General features: G+C 44.4%; 1 protein-coding gene across 1 annotated transcript in view; it reads right to left on the reverse strand.

The window, feature by feature from the left end:
* SLC6A5 (solute carrier family 6 member 5) overlaps positions 1-11,300 on the reverse strand; it is a gene marked incomplete at both ends in the record, with an annotated part of 29,526 nt that extends 18,226 nt beyond the window's left edge. Inside the window, 8 exons of the mRNA XM_084287645.1 lie at positions 2,013-2,116; positions 4,275-4,409; positions 7,643-7,775; positions 8,213-8,354; positions 9,018-9,191; positions 9,284-9,415; positions 10,037-10,175; positions 10,794-11,300. Of these exons, the coding sequence (XP_084143771.1) occupies positions 2,013-2,116; positions 4,275-4,409; positions 7,643-7,775; positions 8,213-8,354; positions 9,018-9,191; positions 9,284-9,415; positions 10,037-10,175; positions 10,794-11,300 (1,466 nt within the window). The remainder of the gene's footprint in view (positions 1-2,012; positions 2,117-4,274; positions 4,410-7,642; positions 7,776-8,212; positions 8,355-9,017; positions 9,192-9,283; positions 9,416-10,036; positions 10,176-10,793) is intronic.
* Positions 11,301-14,651: the final 3,351 nt, after the last annotated feature.

Consider the following 14,651-nt stretch of genomic DNA (forward strand, 5'->3'; position numbering starts at 1 on the left):
AATCTCAAGAAATCCATATCTGAATGCCATGCTATCATGGTTAAGTCCACGTGACATGACAGGAAACCAGCCATCATTGTCTGTGTCCATAATTACTGCATTCGTTCTAGGATTTTTATTTTTTTTTCCCCAAAAAAACACCCCTTGAACTACTAGGGCTGAGGAACAAAAGTCGCTTGCTTTAAGTGCTTTTCAAACTTGGCTACAAATGCTTATTCCTACTGCTATTTCTTTGTCAGGAACAGAATGAAATACAATCTGAAAAGCTGTTAAGAAGCTCACTGAGCTGGCAAGCTACTGGAAGCTAACAGAGTATCCCTCAACAGGAATGATTAGGTTAATTCTTCAGGCTTATAAGAAAAAAAAAAAAAAAAAGAATATTGTTTAGAATCATTATGGGTTAATCTTCTTCCAAAGCCCAGGTAAGTTTTAAGCAAGTATTTTAGGTGCATGTTATGCAATGAATGTATATAAATTCACTGCAACTGCAGATTATCTGATGACATTTAAATTGGATATGTAACTGAAAACTGAAATACTATTTGCCAGATTAAAATGTAATGGATATAAAAATCGAAATGGGACAAAATAGTCAAGCTTCATTTCAGTATTCAAGATGTGTTGCAAAATTAACCATATTAGAAGTAATTAAGCTTTTCTAATTATTTCTGCTTCAGTCTCCCCATCCTCTCTAACATAAGTAAATCACAATTTCGGCGTTAAAAGCATAATATTATTTTTCAATTTCATTACCACATATTTCATTCAAATTTGTCATTAGCATTTTCAAATGCCACAAAACATTGTTCAATTCAGGCAGCAAAATAGCATAACACCTATCCCACTTTTTGCCCTGATATTCTGAATGTATCCATTCATCACCAAAAAAATCAAAGCACAGGACAAGCATTTTCAGAAGTAGTACACAAAAGACAATTAGGTGGGAGTAACAATACACAATGCTTTTACTTATCCATATTTTAAGGTATATTCAAGTACTTTTGAAAATTAGTTTTGAAAACTAGTAGCAAATATTTTTGGACTTCCTTTTTAAAATCTGGAACCACCTTTTTTGCTTTTGTTTTTTTTTCAAGGTACCTAGGTATATGTTCTGTATACAATACCTAGAACTTACAGGATATTGATAGGATATCAATATCCTGTATATCAAGGAGCCCATGCTGCTCTTAAATTGCTCCCCTTGATTCAGGGAAGTATTTAAGCACACCATTAGACAGTCCCTGCCTAGCCAGCAACACATGCTGTCCTGAATCAGCACATGCATCCTTGCACAGGAGTCAATGAAGGTTTGCTTCAATAGAAACAAGACCTACTCTAAAGACTGCAAAACATCAGTTAAACTTTCTGCTATTGTCGCTTGCTTTTGTTGTTTTTTTTTTTTCCCTGTCTGCAGATATTCATCTGGCACACTTCTTGTTGAAAATATGTACTATGCCACTAGTGAAATGACTTTACTTGCAAAAATAAATTTCACTGATTTCAAATAAACCTGATTTTGAATTTTACAACCTGAAATACATTCACACGTGTAAAACAATTAAAAATATGAGAATCACATACAGAAATCGCATGTTGAACTCATGCATGTACAACAACAGCCAACATCAGCTTATTCAACGTATTGGTTGTTCTTCAGCAGACATTGCCAACTGTTGTGGTTTCATAATGTTGCTCACAGCTGCTGACAGCTTCCCAAATTGGCTTTCAAGCTAAAACTGCCAATTCTGAACATGAAGAGTCAACAGGGACTATAATAAGGCTAAGGCTCATCGTGAGACTAGTAGATTAGGACCGAGAAAAAAAAAAAAAAAAAAGAAAATTATATATATATATATATATATATATATATATATATATATAAAATTTAAAAGAAGAAAAAAGAAAAAAAGACAGAGGTGAGCATTCCAAACCTGACTGCTGCAAGCTGGAAAATGTTGGCATTTTTGGACAAGACTCTTTTAGTAAGACTTGTGGATTTCACTCTTACATACCTGTAGCAATTATTATGGAATTTGTTGTAAGAAGAGAGAGTGATTAGACCTCCCCACGCTGCAGATAAGGAGAAGAAAATCTGAGTGGCAGCATCCTTCCAAACCTAAGTAAGAAAGAGAGGAGAGTAAATAACATTGGCTTCAGGAAGAAGAATTAGAAAGACCGGTAACACTAATTGTTGCTGTTGGGGATTAACTTGCAAACAGTTAATCCTGTTAACTGGTGAAATAATTTTTAGAGAAATGGATGTAAATAAAATAGTATTTACAAGTGAAATCCTGCCCTGAAATACAGTGTCCATTTGATTAGGGGTACTCTTCTTGTTCACCCAAAGTAAAATGATATTACCTTTGCCATTCAACACAATGTGTTACTTGTTACATATCAGTCTAAATAAGCTCGAAGGAAATACAAATCAAGAGGAAAAACTTGCATTGGGCACTGATGGTTTATCCAACAGTTACATTATCTTCTTGATAAAAGCAAGAAACTCAGCACTGTTGAATGTACTACTTATGAGTGACATTACATTCCAATTAGGGTAAATTTCTGTCGTGAGATGTACATCAAATAGCATAGTATAAGGTAGGGCCATTCAGACTGGGCCTTATTTCCTCCGTTCTGAAGACAACACACACTCAGCCAAGTCTCTCTCTAAAAATATATAACATTTCAAATAAATAATGTAAAAAGAAAGTACTGCTTGTTCCATACTGCTTGATATTGGTGGTTCTTTAAAGCCTTAAATGCATTTAGATAAAACATTTCTGAACTGACTAGAATTTCCAAGGAACTGGTCTTATTTATGAAAAATTTTCAAAATGTTCCAAGCACTGGTATTTCTATTTACAGGCTTTCCTACAAGTTCTGATTTTCCATCAAAGTATGTAGTGCAGAAATGGAGCTGGACATATATGCACAAAATTCAGGTGTTCCTGTGCACACTAACGAGTTTGAAGGTACTACTTGAACACTACTTCAAAAGACACCAGCCAGTAAGGAGTCAACACTTCACCTGGCTGCATGTAATATACAGCTATTAATTTCTGTTACACTGCAGAGAAATTTAAAAGCAGAAGTCCACTTGAATATTCTTCAACACTTACCTAGGGTTACACACCTAGTGTGTACAGATAGCCCCATTTTGCAAAAGGCAACACTTCTCACATGCATTTTTGCACCCCAGGAATCCAAAAATGCTCGTACTTAACGCATAAAGTCTATATTGTTTGCTAAAGATTTAATACTCTATCACCAAAGGGTTAAAATACCTAAATACCTGCTATTTAAAGAGATAAGGACATTAAGAGTTGCAAAATTCCCCACTGCTATTGACAGAGGAAGGAATTTCTTAGGACAGATTTCCTGAGATGTTTCTAAAAGTTACTTTTTCTACAGAACAGAGTCTGAATTCCAAGTTCCAGCTCAGGCTTCAATTCAGTCTCCAGCCTTGGGACAACTGAGAATAAAATTTAGGCAGCCAAGTGCTTCTGCGCCATTTCATGCAAGTCTGTGAGCCATGTGTGGATTCATGTCTACACCAATACAAATCATGTGTATTTTTGTAGCGTGTTTTACCGGTTTAATTGGCAACAAGCAGCTTCTTAGAATTCAGTGGAAATCATGAATGAGAAAGCAGAGCTGAAGCATTCATACAAGTCAATCCTTCCTAAAGAGCAAAGCCGGGTACCAAATTCCTTAATTCTGTCCTGTACTACACAGAAAGTAACATTATTTCTTATAATACAGGTAGTACAATGATCACAGCTGTTGAGGGAAGAGGTGTTAGAGTACCTTGTATAATTTGATTTTGTTTCGTGTCTCGCAGTCAGTCTTCAAAACTGCATTATATTCTCAGCATCTCTAAAGAATTTTCTAGACAAACGCAGACAGGCTTATTATGTTACCTATTAAAAACCTCACACATTTGCTCAAATCAAAGCAGCATCCACTCAGACACCAGCACATGAAAATCTGTACCTCCTTTTTAATTCCCCATTTTCCAAATGCGCTTAGTCTGAGAGATTCAGGTGAAATATTAAATATGAAGTAAATACCATATCTATAACAACATACATTATAAAAGGTATGTGCAGACAAATGACAAACATCCACTGTAACAGCACTCCATAGAGGTGAAGAACAGGACTGCACAGATGCACTGCCTCTGCACACAGCAAACGCTTGCAACAGACACTAAGTGAGAAGTCTGTATGAGTTATTCATGCCATCAGGAGTTATAATTGCAATAATAAGCCCACCATAGCATCAATTAGCTTCTCCCACTTGGGTGTGATGAAGTACCAGATTCCAGCTCCAGCTCCAGGTAGAGTTACACCTCTTATAAGAAGGATGATGAGAACTACGTAGGGGAACGTAGCTGTGAAGTACACCACCTGCAGAGACCAAGGAAATCATTGAAAGGATTATATGAGAAGGGGGGGGAGGGAGAGGAGTGGAAGCATTTCAACTTTGGCCTTAAAAGCATAATTACTCAGGATCAGAGACAACAGGGGATAAGACTAGCAAGGCAACAGGCTTATTTCCCAGAATATCTGACAGAGTCGACATCTTTTACAGAACTTCTTGCTGCTAGTGACAGGAATGATATCAATAGCAACAGTGGTAATAATACCTGGGATTCTAGAGAGAGAGGGGAAAAAAAACAAGGTGAGTAAAGACTGGAGAGCAGTATTAAGTTCAAGCTGAATAGAAATACCGTGTTTGATCCTTGTCCAGAAAAATACTAACACAGCTCACTGGAAACGAAATGAGCAATGCCAGTTAATGGCACCTAAAGCCCTGATCCATTCCCGATGTATTTCTCTGTATTAGTTTGTACCTCCTAATAATTACATATCACCATGACAATGTTTATGGGCCCAATGAAAAAAAAAGTCAGCGTAACAATCAAGATACACCAAATGACTGTTAAATGCACAACAGAGGTTGTGTGCTTAATGTCTTCATAATTATCTAGTACAGAGCAGAGCTCTCTCTGTTGTCAAATAAAATGGCTAAGTTGCAATAAGTTAGGCTGCACACTCTTCAAAAGCATTTTAAAACCTTTTGCACTTCAGCCTTGCAGCCTTACAGGGGCCAGAATCCTCTGAGCTGAGGTGACTTTTGAAACTGCTTTCCCAACTTCCCCCTTGCTGTTTCAAGAAGCTGCGTTTTGTGCAGTGAATGAAATTCCATTCAATTGTCAGAAGAGATTCAATCCATTTCTGTCTAAGTAGTATTCCTGAGGAATACCTTCAGAGTTTAAAGCAAAGTGCATATACATCAATGAAACAACGCATCTGTATAGACGTAACACATTCTTGTCTTCATTTGTATTTCAGAAGCTACTTCTTTCTTTGTAGATAGGATTTTATTATTTATTGTACTTAAATGTGTCATTTCTGCAATGACTGGTATTTAAATGATGTAATATTCAAACAGCATTACACAATTAATATGTAATCATTGTTCATCAAGAAAGGAACTAGGCTTAAATCAATAATGGCAAGTGGAAGCCAGCTGTTAAGGTTCAATAAAATTACTATAATTGCTCAAGTCTACACTGAGAAAAAAATGAAGATACTCACTTCAAGAGAAGAGCTTTTCCCCTATTAGGCAATCAAACTTGGTAACATTAGCATGTCTATCCAACTTCAGTAAAAAAAAAAAAAAATGGCTCAAACAATAGAAAAACTCTTATCTAGAAGGCTTGACTGTATGGAGCATTCACACTACTTCAGCCCCAAGAAAGGTTTTACATAGACTTATCTAGCTAGTCCAGCAGAGCATCATTTCCACTCTTCATTTTAAAACAAGTGTACTTTAGGATTCTTAAATTAACTGGAACATAATTGAGCTATCCTGATACACATCGTTCAGGGATTTGTGCCTGCTCAACTAGTTTTTATGGTGAACCTAGGTGCCATTTTGTCATTTAGATAGGACCTACACAACTTCTTCAGCAGGTTAGTTGTCCCTACATGGTACTGTGCTAACAAGAATATTGAGTCCTCCAAGACCAGTTGACTTTCTTCATCTGATCCCCAGCATATTAAATAGACAGACCCACATGGCTGCAATTGACCACTGCGGGCACCTTCCTGAGAGCTGCCTGAGGAGCCAGAGACAACTGTTTGCAGACTGACAGATCTCGCTTATGTTTGTTAGAGGCAGCAAGGACCACAGGGCCACATATTGACAGTTACCTTGATTTCTTACCTTGGACAGTTACCAAGATTTCCACTTGCCCCCTCACTACAATCATCTAACCATCAATAGCAGTTTCTTATCCCTGGCACCAAGGAGCCAGTATTTCTTTTGGCCGCTACGCCTGTCTTACCTAATATCTCCTGCCACATCCAAACCCAAGTTATTCTCCTCTACATCTTCTGTTTCCTGGCTCTGGCCTTTAATGAAACAGTTTTTCCTGTCACACTACATGTAAGAAAAAACAAAAAACACTCAACTTTCCCCTTGTACTCAAGTCTCTGGATTTTCTGCTCATTTCCAAGCTAGCTCACAACAGATGTTGTCAGCTTCTAGATGCAAAAGGGTGGCTTGAAATCAGCTACCCGGTAACAAACTGTAGAAAATTCATAGCTGCCTCTGCACATGCATTACCTTTAACACAGAAAATATATAGTTATTCCATCCCAGTCTTGGCATTTTGCTTTGTTTCCTTTGTGGGCTGTTTTTTTTTGTTTGTTTTGTTTTTTGAATGTGTGTGTTGTTTTTTTGTGTGTTGTTGGGTTTTGTTTGTTTGTTTTTGGGGGGAGGCATTTTTTCAGCCTGCAATTATTAAATAAACTGCATTTATCCTATAGTATCATCTAACTTTTTGACCTACAAGCTAATTACGATGGCATTGAAGTCTCAGATAGTGCATTGCTGCAAGTGCCATGAAAAACACCCAAAGCAGTGCTGCTGCTGAAAAAGAAGGGCTGCGTTTCCCTGCGCAGACAGCTGCCTAGACAATTAGGATGCCTGCACTTGCGTGTCCATGAGAGCACATGTTCCCTCTTTGTATGGCTGCTGGTTAGGACACAGGGCAGAAAGCTGAACATCAGAGAGGCAGAGGAGAACATGACACGGAAGTATAGGAGGGAGATGGAAGATGTCAGAAACAGAAAAAGGGAGCTGGGTTACTGCAAGAAGTTTTAGGAAGAGGCACGAAGTAGTTGGGAAAACAAGATACATACTGTCACAGCTCAAACACCACAGAATGCTTTAAGTTCAGTTCTGATTTTAAAACACGTTGCTTAACATCTTAGTGTACATCGTAATTTCCCAGATTACAGTGACACCTGAGGTGACTGCGGGATTTCTGATGAATGCCACACACACTAGGGCACTGTTTCTGCCATCCAACTGCTAAGCACAGCTCAAGGGCTCATTTTCAAGTTTCCGAGTATTAGGGATCAAATGCTAAACCTGATTTCCAAAATTATCTTTTTAATGTTTTAGCTAGATAGGAAAACATGAACGGGGAAAAAAAAGGCATTTCATTAATATGTAGCCATTTGTTGAAAACAAATTTCAGTAGTTCAGTGCCTTAAACAAGAGTGTGATTTCCTCAAAGCAGGATACTGCTTTCCTCTAAGCGTATGATTGCAAATATTTTTCTTACTTTTCCTGATGACTTGATTCCTTTAGCAAGGGAGGCATATACAATCACCCAGGCTAGGAAAAGAGACAGTGCCAAGGGCCATCTAATCTCACCAGGATATTCTATCCCAGCTGAAATCTTCAATACAAAGTACCTAAAAATTAAAATAAAAAGAAATTAAATTAAAATTAAAAAGGAAAAAAAAAATAACGACAGCAACTGCAGGCTGTAAATCAGTGCTAATTCCTACGGTACATAGTTCTGCTTTAGCGTTCTCAGTGGCTTCTCCAGAAGGTTCGAGTGAATGTCACCATGTATTATTTTATTTATCTGCATTGCAGTAGGAGATAAAAATGCCATGCACGGGCCAACACCCCAGCTGTGCTAAGCACCAGAGGAAAAGAACAAAAATAATGCAGTGTTTAAAAATTAGCTTTCGTTATTAATATGCATAAAGTGTGTATCATTTATCATTCTTAAATATTTTATTTCTAGTCTTCTAAATAGTTACTTCTTGTATTACTGGTTGATTATCTGTATTACTAGAGATTTTAGAAAAAGTAACGTAATATTTCAAAGGAAAGATCTTACTTAAAGTATTCTTCACTTCCGCTGACAAATGTTTTGTTTCCTTCACTGGTGAAGTTAACCATAGTCAAGTTTGGATAGGCACTCATACAGAAAGTAGAGTTCTTGATTTGGATTTTTGGTTGGTCACCAATAATGCATGAATCTGGGAGAGAAAAAAAAAAAAAAAAAAAAAAAAAGGAAAATAACTTGCCTGGATTTACAGATTGGGTGCAAAACAACAATAAAAAGCATTCTATTGTACACATCACTTGAGTTTCAGTTTTGCATTAGGTTTCTGTAGCAATGCTGTAAGGCTCAGAGTACTAGGTCTTAAAATGTCTCACAGTTTTTCCCTTTACACCCAAATGCTCAAGGTATTAAAGGGTCTGGACCAAAAGCAGTTACAGGTGAGGGCTTGCAATAGGGGTCACTATCTAGTCTTCCTTTCTACACCACGTCAATACAACTACAGGGATGTGCATAAGCTCAGCTCCGAACCAGGGATGTGTGTCACTGGAAACAGGAGATGAGACTGGACAGGATTTTACCCCACACCAAACACCCTGCGCAGCACAGGCACCTTTCAGCTGTAAAGATTTCTTTGTGGTTTTTTTTTGTTTGTTTGTTTGTTTTTTTGACATTACAGTTCAGAATTTACATCTACCCTTGATGGTGAAAACACTAAAAAAAAAAAAAAAAAAAAAAAGGTAGCAAACGAATTGCTCCAAGCCACCTGGGTAGCACTCCCTGCCCTGGGCTGGGCACCGCATCCCCCATCGGCAGCAGGGAAAGAGCTGGGAAGACCCAAAAGCGCATCCCAACTCACCTAGTAAAAGTTTGTTCTTATCTTTACAATCTGGTGTGTTCCAGGGGTTATTACAAGAAGCCCAAGGCAGCACGGGCACAAAGGAGGCGAACAGGTAGAAGAGTGTGTAGCACAGGATGATGTTGTAGTAGATGGCTATCAGGACGGAGATGATGAGCATCGCGATGCCGCAGCCTAGGAAAGAGCAGAGGGAGCCCAGAGGGGGCCACCATCACCACCGCCCGCACAGGAAGCCACAAGGGGTGCGGGTGGCAGGGGGGGCTCACCTTGCAAGGCAGGGATGGCTTTCCACACTGACACAGGGCCCTGACTGGCGAACTGCCCAAGGGAGACCTCCAGGAAGAAAATGGGGATCCCAGCGAGCGCCAGCATCATCAAATAGGGGATGAGGAACGCACCTTTTGGGAGGAGAAATGACAGCCTGCTCAGCCCCAGCCCAGGCAGCCATCCCTGCCATCCCCAGCCCCGGCAGGAATGGGGGAGCAGGGTTTTGCATTTCCAGCATCCGCTTGAGGCAGTAGTGTTTTATTAGAGGAGCCCCCACACATGCTTTTATTTTGTATGTTTAAAGGCAAGCTTACCTTTTATTTTTATTTTTATATATATATATTTTTTTCCAATATTGAGGTGTTCCAAATGGCAAGTTCTCGCCTCCAACAGCTCGGGAAGAGCCCGCACGACCTCTCTAAGGTCTGGAGCCCCCTGCGGTGGCCTCCCCAGCTAGCATTCATTGCAGGTGTTTTTTTAGGGCAAGCACCACCTTATAACGAAATCTTGTCAGAACTCGTCTACTTTGACTGCTGAACACCACCTTTCCCCCAAACCAAAGCCAAGCAAAGCAACAAAAAGCCCCCAGCGAGGATTTTCGCCAGGTGTGACGGTGCAGTGAGGGTCCCGGGGGTGCCCGGCTCGGCGTCCCCGACCTCCGCTCCCCTCGTGCTTGTCCCCACCGCAAAGAGGGGGGGCAGCTCAGCCACGTACGGAACTGCAGGTAGAGAGACAGGAAAAAGCCATCATACCTCCCCCATTCTTAAAGGCCAGGTACGGGAACCTCCAGACATTGCCCAGCCCCACTGCATAACCCACCATGGAGAGGATGAAATCCAGCTTGCTAGACCAGTTCCCTCGGGCTTTATTTTCATCCCCTACATCGTCTTCCTAAAGGGGGGAAAAGGAGGAAAAAAGGAAAAAAGAAAAAGATCGGACAAGAGCTACGCTTGCAAACGAGCATCGCGGAGCTGCACCGGGGGCACCCTCCCCTGCAGCCGCATCTGCCCGAAAAATTAGGAGAAATTAGGCTTTTCTGTCGTGCCCCCCTCCTCCGGCTGCTCCCGAGGGAAGGAAAGTGTCTGCTGCAGCCCTGGGATGGGGGGGCTGTGACAGCCCCGCTGCCCGCCCCCCAGCTGGCTCCTCCGGGGGCGAAGGGCGCAGGGCTCGGCTCGCTGCTGCCTTCCCGGGGGGCAGCCCCTGCAATGCGCCGCGCCCGGCCGGGGGCGATGCCCTGGGGACAGGCTCTGCTCCTGCAGCAGAGGGCTTTCTGCCCCCGATTTCTGTCGGGACAAACACAGCCAGGACCGTACGCCCACTCCTCTCCGCAGGACCGGAGCCTCGGCTGGCTCTCGGCGCGGTAGCTCAGCACCGGGAGGGTTCCCTCTCTTCCCGGCTCCTGCCCCATCCCCGACCTGCTCCCACTGCTCCCCTAGCTGGCGCTGAGGGCCGAGCATCCCTTAATCCCTTATCACCGGGGTCCGAGAACCCCGGGGAGGAGGCTCTTACCCCCTCCACTCTGCCGGGAAGGACAGAAGTGTTGCCATCCGTGCCCAGTACCACGGTGCTCTGGCTCAAGGTCACCCAGGCGCCTTTGGCGTTGTTTTGCTCCAGAGAGCCCTTCCCAAGGTTCAGGGTAGCGTCCCCGTCCGTGCTTTGCAATGCGGGAATTTTGCAGGGGGGAATCGCAGCCTGCCCGGCGGCCCCGGCCCCAGCGGCGTGCTTGCAGGGGAAGGTCTCCCCGGATTCCCTCCGCACCGTGGAGTTGGCTTGCACCGGGGTGCTGCTGAGTTTGCAGATGCCGACCTTGGTCCTGTCGAAATCGTTTGGCTTGGCTTCTTCGGAGGGAAGCGTTTTGGGGTCGTTGGAGAGCGAGCGGGGCAGCCTGGCCATCGCGGCGGGGGCTTGCGGCGGGGCATTTTGCGGCTCCTTCTCGGGGCTGCCTCTTCCAGCTCCCGCACCTTCGTTTGGTCCAGGAGCAACCGCGTCGGGGCTGTTCGCGAGCTGCTTGTTCATCTCCCTTGGACTGGCGTAATCCTAAAACAATATCACATATTTTACCGAACGGATTAAAAAAAAAAAAAACGTTTGGACGGCAGGGATTTTTTTTTTTTTTTTTACCGATTGCTTCCCTCGTGCGCAAAACGCGTCTGCTAGAAAATCGGGATTAAAACCTGGGTGAATTTCGAGGGGCCCGGTTGCGCTGCTTGCCCTCTCGTTCAGCGTTAATATTCTGGCGGAGAAAGCAGCGAGGAACGAAAAAAACAAGCAAACAAACAAACAGCGGCTGCAAACCCGCAACTGGAGTTTTAGATAAATGTTCCTACAGCACTGCGCCGCCAGACCTCGTTAGATTGCACATCACGAGCGTAGGATGCTCCCTTCCCTATCACCAGTGTAGAAAGATTCTTTAATTTTACGCCCCATTTCCTTTCTGTCATTCAACAATGCACATCGGCTTTTCTCCCCCCTACCTTTTTTTTTTTTTTTTTTCTCTTCATACAGGCAATAGACAAGCTGCCCTGTAGGCAGCCAGGGATGTTAAAAAAAAAAAAAAAAAAAAAAAAAAAAAAAAACAGCGAAATAGTGCTGGGGAGCGTTTCTGAGCCGGCTGCCAGCTCTCAAAACCCGACAGCAAGCCGGGGAAACGGGGAAACAACCGCACCACCACCGCGGGATCACGGCCGTCAGCAGCTGCCTTTCCTTCTGATTTTTCTTACGTTTTCGACTCACACACCTCTAAAAACGGTTTTGAACCATTCTCCTGTATGCTAGATAGATTATTGACGACACCGCCGTTTCCCACCAATTTAAAATTAAATTTCACAAGGTATTATTATTATTGAACCTTAAGGACCCCGCGGGCAATGCCTCCCTTTCCCATCCCTTAAAAATTCTCTTTCCCGATGCACCCTGCCTCCGGACCCCCACGCACCAAGGCTTCCCAGCGCTGCCTCCGCCGTGCCTGCCGCAAGTCCTGGCTGCACCTGCGGCACCTCCGGCTGTTTCCCCAGCCCGTGGGGGCACGGAGCAGTGCCCCTGTCCGCGAGTGGGGGGACAGCCGCCCCTCTGCCTTGCAAGGAGAGGCAGACAGCGGCAGGTAAACGAGGCGGGCGCAGGGCAGCCAGCACAGAACTCACCGGCGAAGCCTCCCCTCGAGCCCTTCTAAGTGTCGAAGGAAAGAAATGAAGCGCTTACCATGCCTTAAAATCGAGTCGGTCGAGGTAAAAACAGCAGTAGAGGCAATTGACAGACTGGATTTTGCTCAGTCCAGAGCAAAGCTTCTATACTTCCTTGGGAAAGCCTGGGTTTGCGTCAGTGCATAGCAAGGTGCCCTTCGTTTGACATTTTCGTGATAATAAGAGTTTGATAAATCATTACCCTTGGATTCAGATTTTAAAGGGACAACCAGAAGCCTGAGCGCCGGCTAGCTGTCACTCATGCGGCAGTGGGATTGCGTGTCCCGTGTGACTCATGGGGGGCTGATTACTAAAGCAGATCCTGCAGGAGCACACAACTTTCTTGCTGGTTATTAGGGGCAGCACGAGAAACACGTACTACTGCGTCCAAAAGAAGAGCAAAGGGGGAGGAAAAACGGCCAGTTCTGCCCCTCTCCCCCCTCCCGTGTGGTCCATCCCATTATTCTGCATTCCTGCAGTTCACATGGGATCGAAGGTTAAAACAGCTTATATATATGAAAAAATCCATATATTATATATATATATATATATATATATATATATAAAGTGTATAAATATATATCTCTCCGAAATAGCTATTTCCAGAGAGAGACGTTCACTGTGTATATAGTGCACAAACAAGTTACTTGTGTGTCCCCTGGTCTCCCTACACCACACCGTCTCTTTTCACCGTGCCTCCTGGGGGGAAGCCCTCAGCCCCAAATCAGTCAAGGGGACACCCGCCATAAAGCCATCTCCTCTTTCACCAAAGCTACCTAAAGAGTTAAGAGGGAGCGAAAATGACAGCAACTGCAGTCAAGTCGTCGGTGTGCTGCCCTCACCCATCAAAGCATTTTTTTTGTTTGAGAACCGGGGGGAGATTCTCAGCGCTACAAGCCCGAAGTTGCGCTGGAATCGTTTTTCCAACGAAGTCATCCACCCATCACCACCTCCCACGCTATTTGCCACCTGAGGGGCTTTCTCGGAGATTTGTTGCTCACGAGTCAGGTTTTTTTTTCACCCTGGAGAAAAAAAAAAAAAAAAAAAAAAAAAAAGTGCGTTGGCAAATCGGGATGCTCCCTAAGCAACCTTCCCGGTTGTTTTCGCGTCAGAGGAAAAGCTGCTGTTCCCCCGCACACACTCTGCTAGCGTCAGCTTCTCCCGGGGCTATTTTACGTCTTAGCGTAAGCAGTGTGCACCTACTAGGGGGAGGAAGGAGGGGGCTACGCTCCCCGGCACCCCACGCATCTTTGCACATCCTCGGCTATTGCGGGGCTCGGCGCGCCCCCGGGGCTGCCCGCGGGGACACCAGGTCCCCCCCCCTGCAGTGCCACCCAGAGCACCGCGACACCAGAGGGGAGGGGGGCGAGCGAAGCAGAAAATTTTAAAAAATCGTTCCATTTTTTTTTTTTTTTTTTTTTTTCCCCCCTGCAGCAAAGATCAGCGCGTTTCCCAGGTGGGAAAAAATAAATGCTTTCACCTGGCAGCAGAGCTCCTGAGCGTTTTTACGCCACAGCTCGCCTTAACCTCTGCTGCTGCAGCTGCTGAAAATATACTTAAGCATCAACACCTGTTTTTCCCCGCACATAATTGTACCGAAATACAGGTGTTTTGTGCATAGACCCTTTCAAACAGCCTGCGCTCTGCTCCTCTCTCCAAGCAGATTTCTCCCCCGTTTCCTCCCCTCCCTGCATGCAGCACAGAGACCCCCAGGAGCAGGGCTCGGGGGGAAGGCAAGCAGCGCTTGGCAGCGGTTCTGTGCTGTTGCAGAGAGCCGCAGAGCCGGCTGCCCACAGCCTAGGCAGGGTGGGAGCCCCGTTATGGTGCCCTTCAGGTTAAAATAACGCCTCTAAAAAAGGCACGGGGTGAATTAAAGCGCCACGGCAGCGCCCCAAGAAGCAGGCGGGTCGGGAAGCCCCCGCAGCTCCCCCAGAAGCGCAGGGCTCTCTTGGTGCTGCAGCGAACCGACTCCCCTCGATCCCCACGGTCGATCCCAAGCCACGTCGTGCCCCAAGCCCTGCTCCTGCCGCCCCGGCAGCACCCAAAGGCCCTGACACCGTTTCGCCCCCACCCAGGAGGGGACGCGGTCCCCATCAGCCGGTCCCCAGCCACGGCTGGGAGGGGGGGATCCATCGCCAAGTCCCAGAAGCAGGGGTCCGACGCCCCCCTTGCCGGTCAGAAAGTTCAT

Source organism: Netta rufina (assembly GCF_964035555.1).
Source record: "Netta rufina genome assembly, chromosome: 5".
In the NCBI taxonomy this organism is placed as follows: Eukaryota; Metazoa; Chordata; class Aves; order Anseriformes; family Anatidae; genus Netta; species Netta rufina.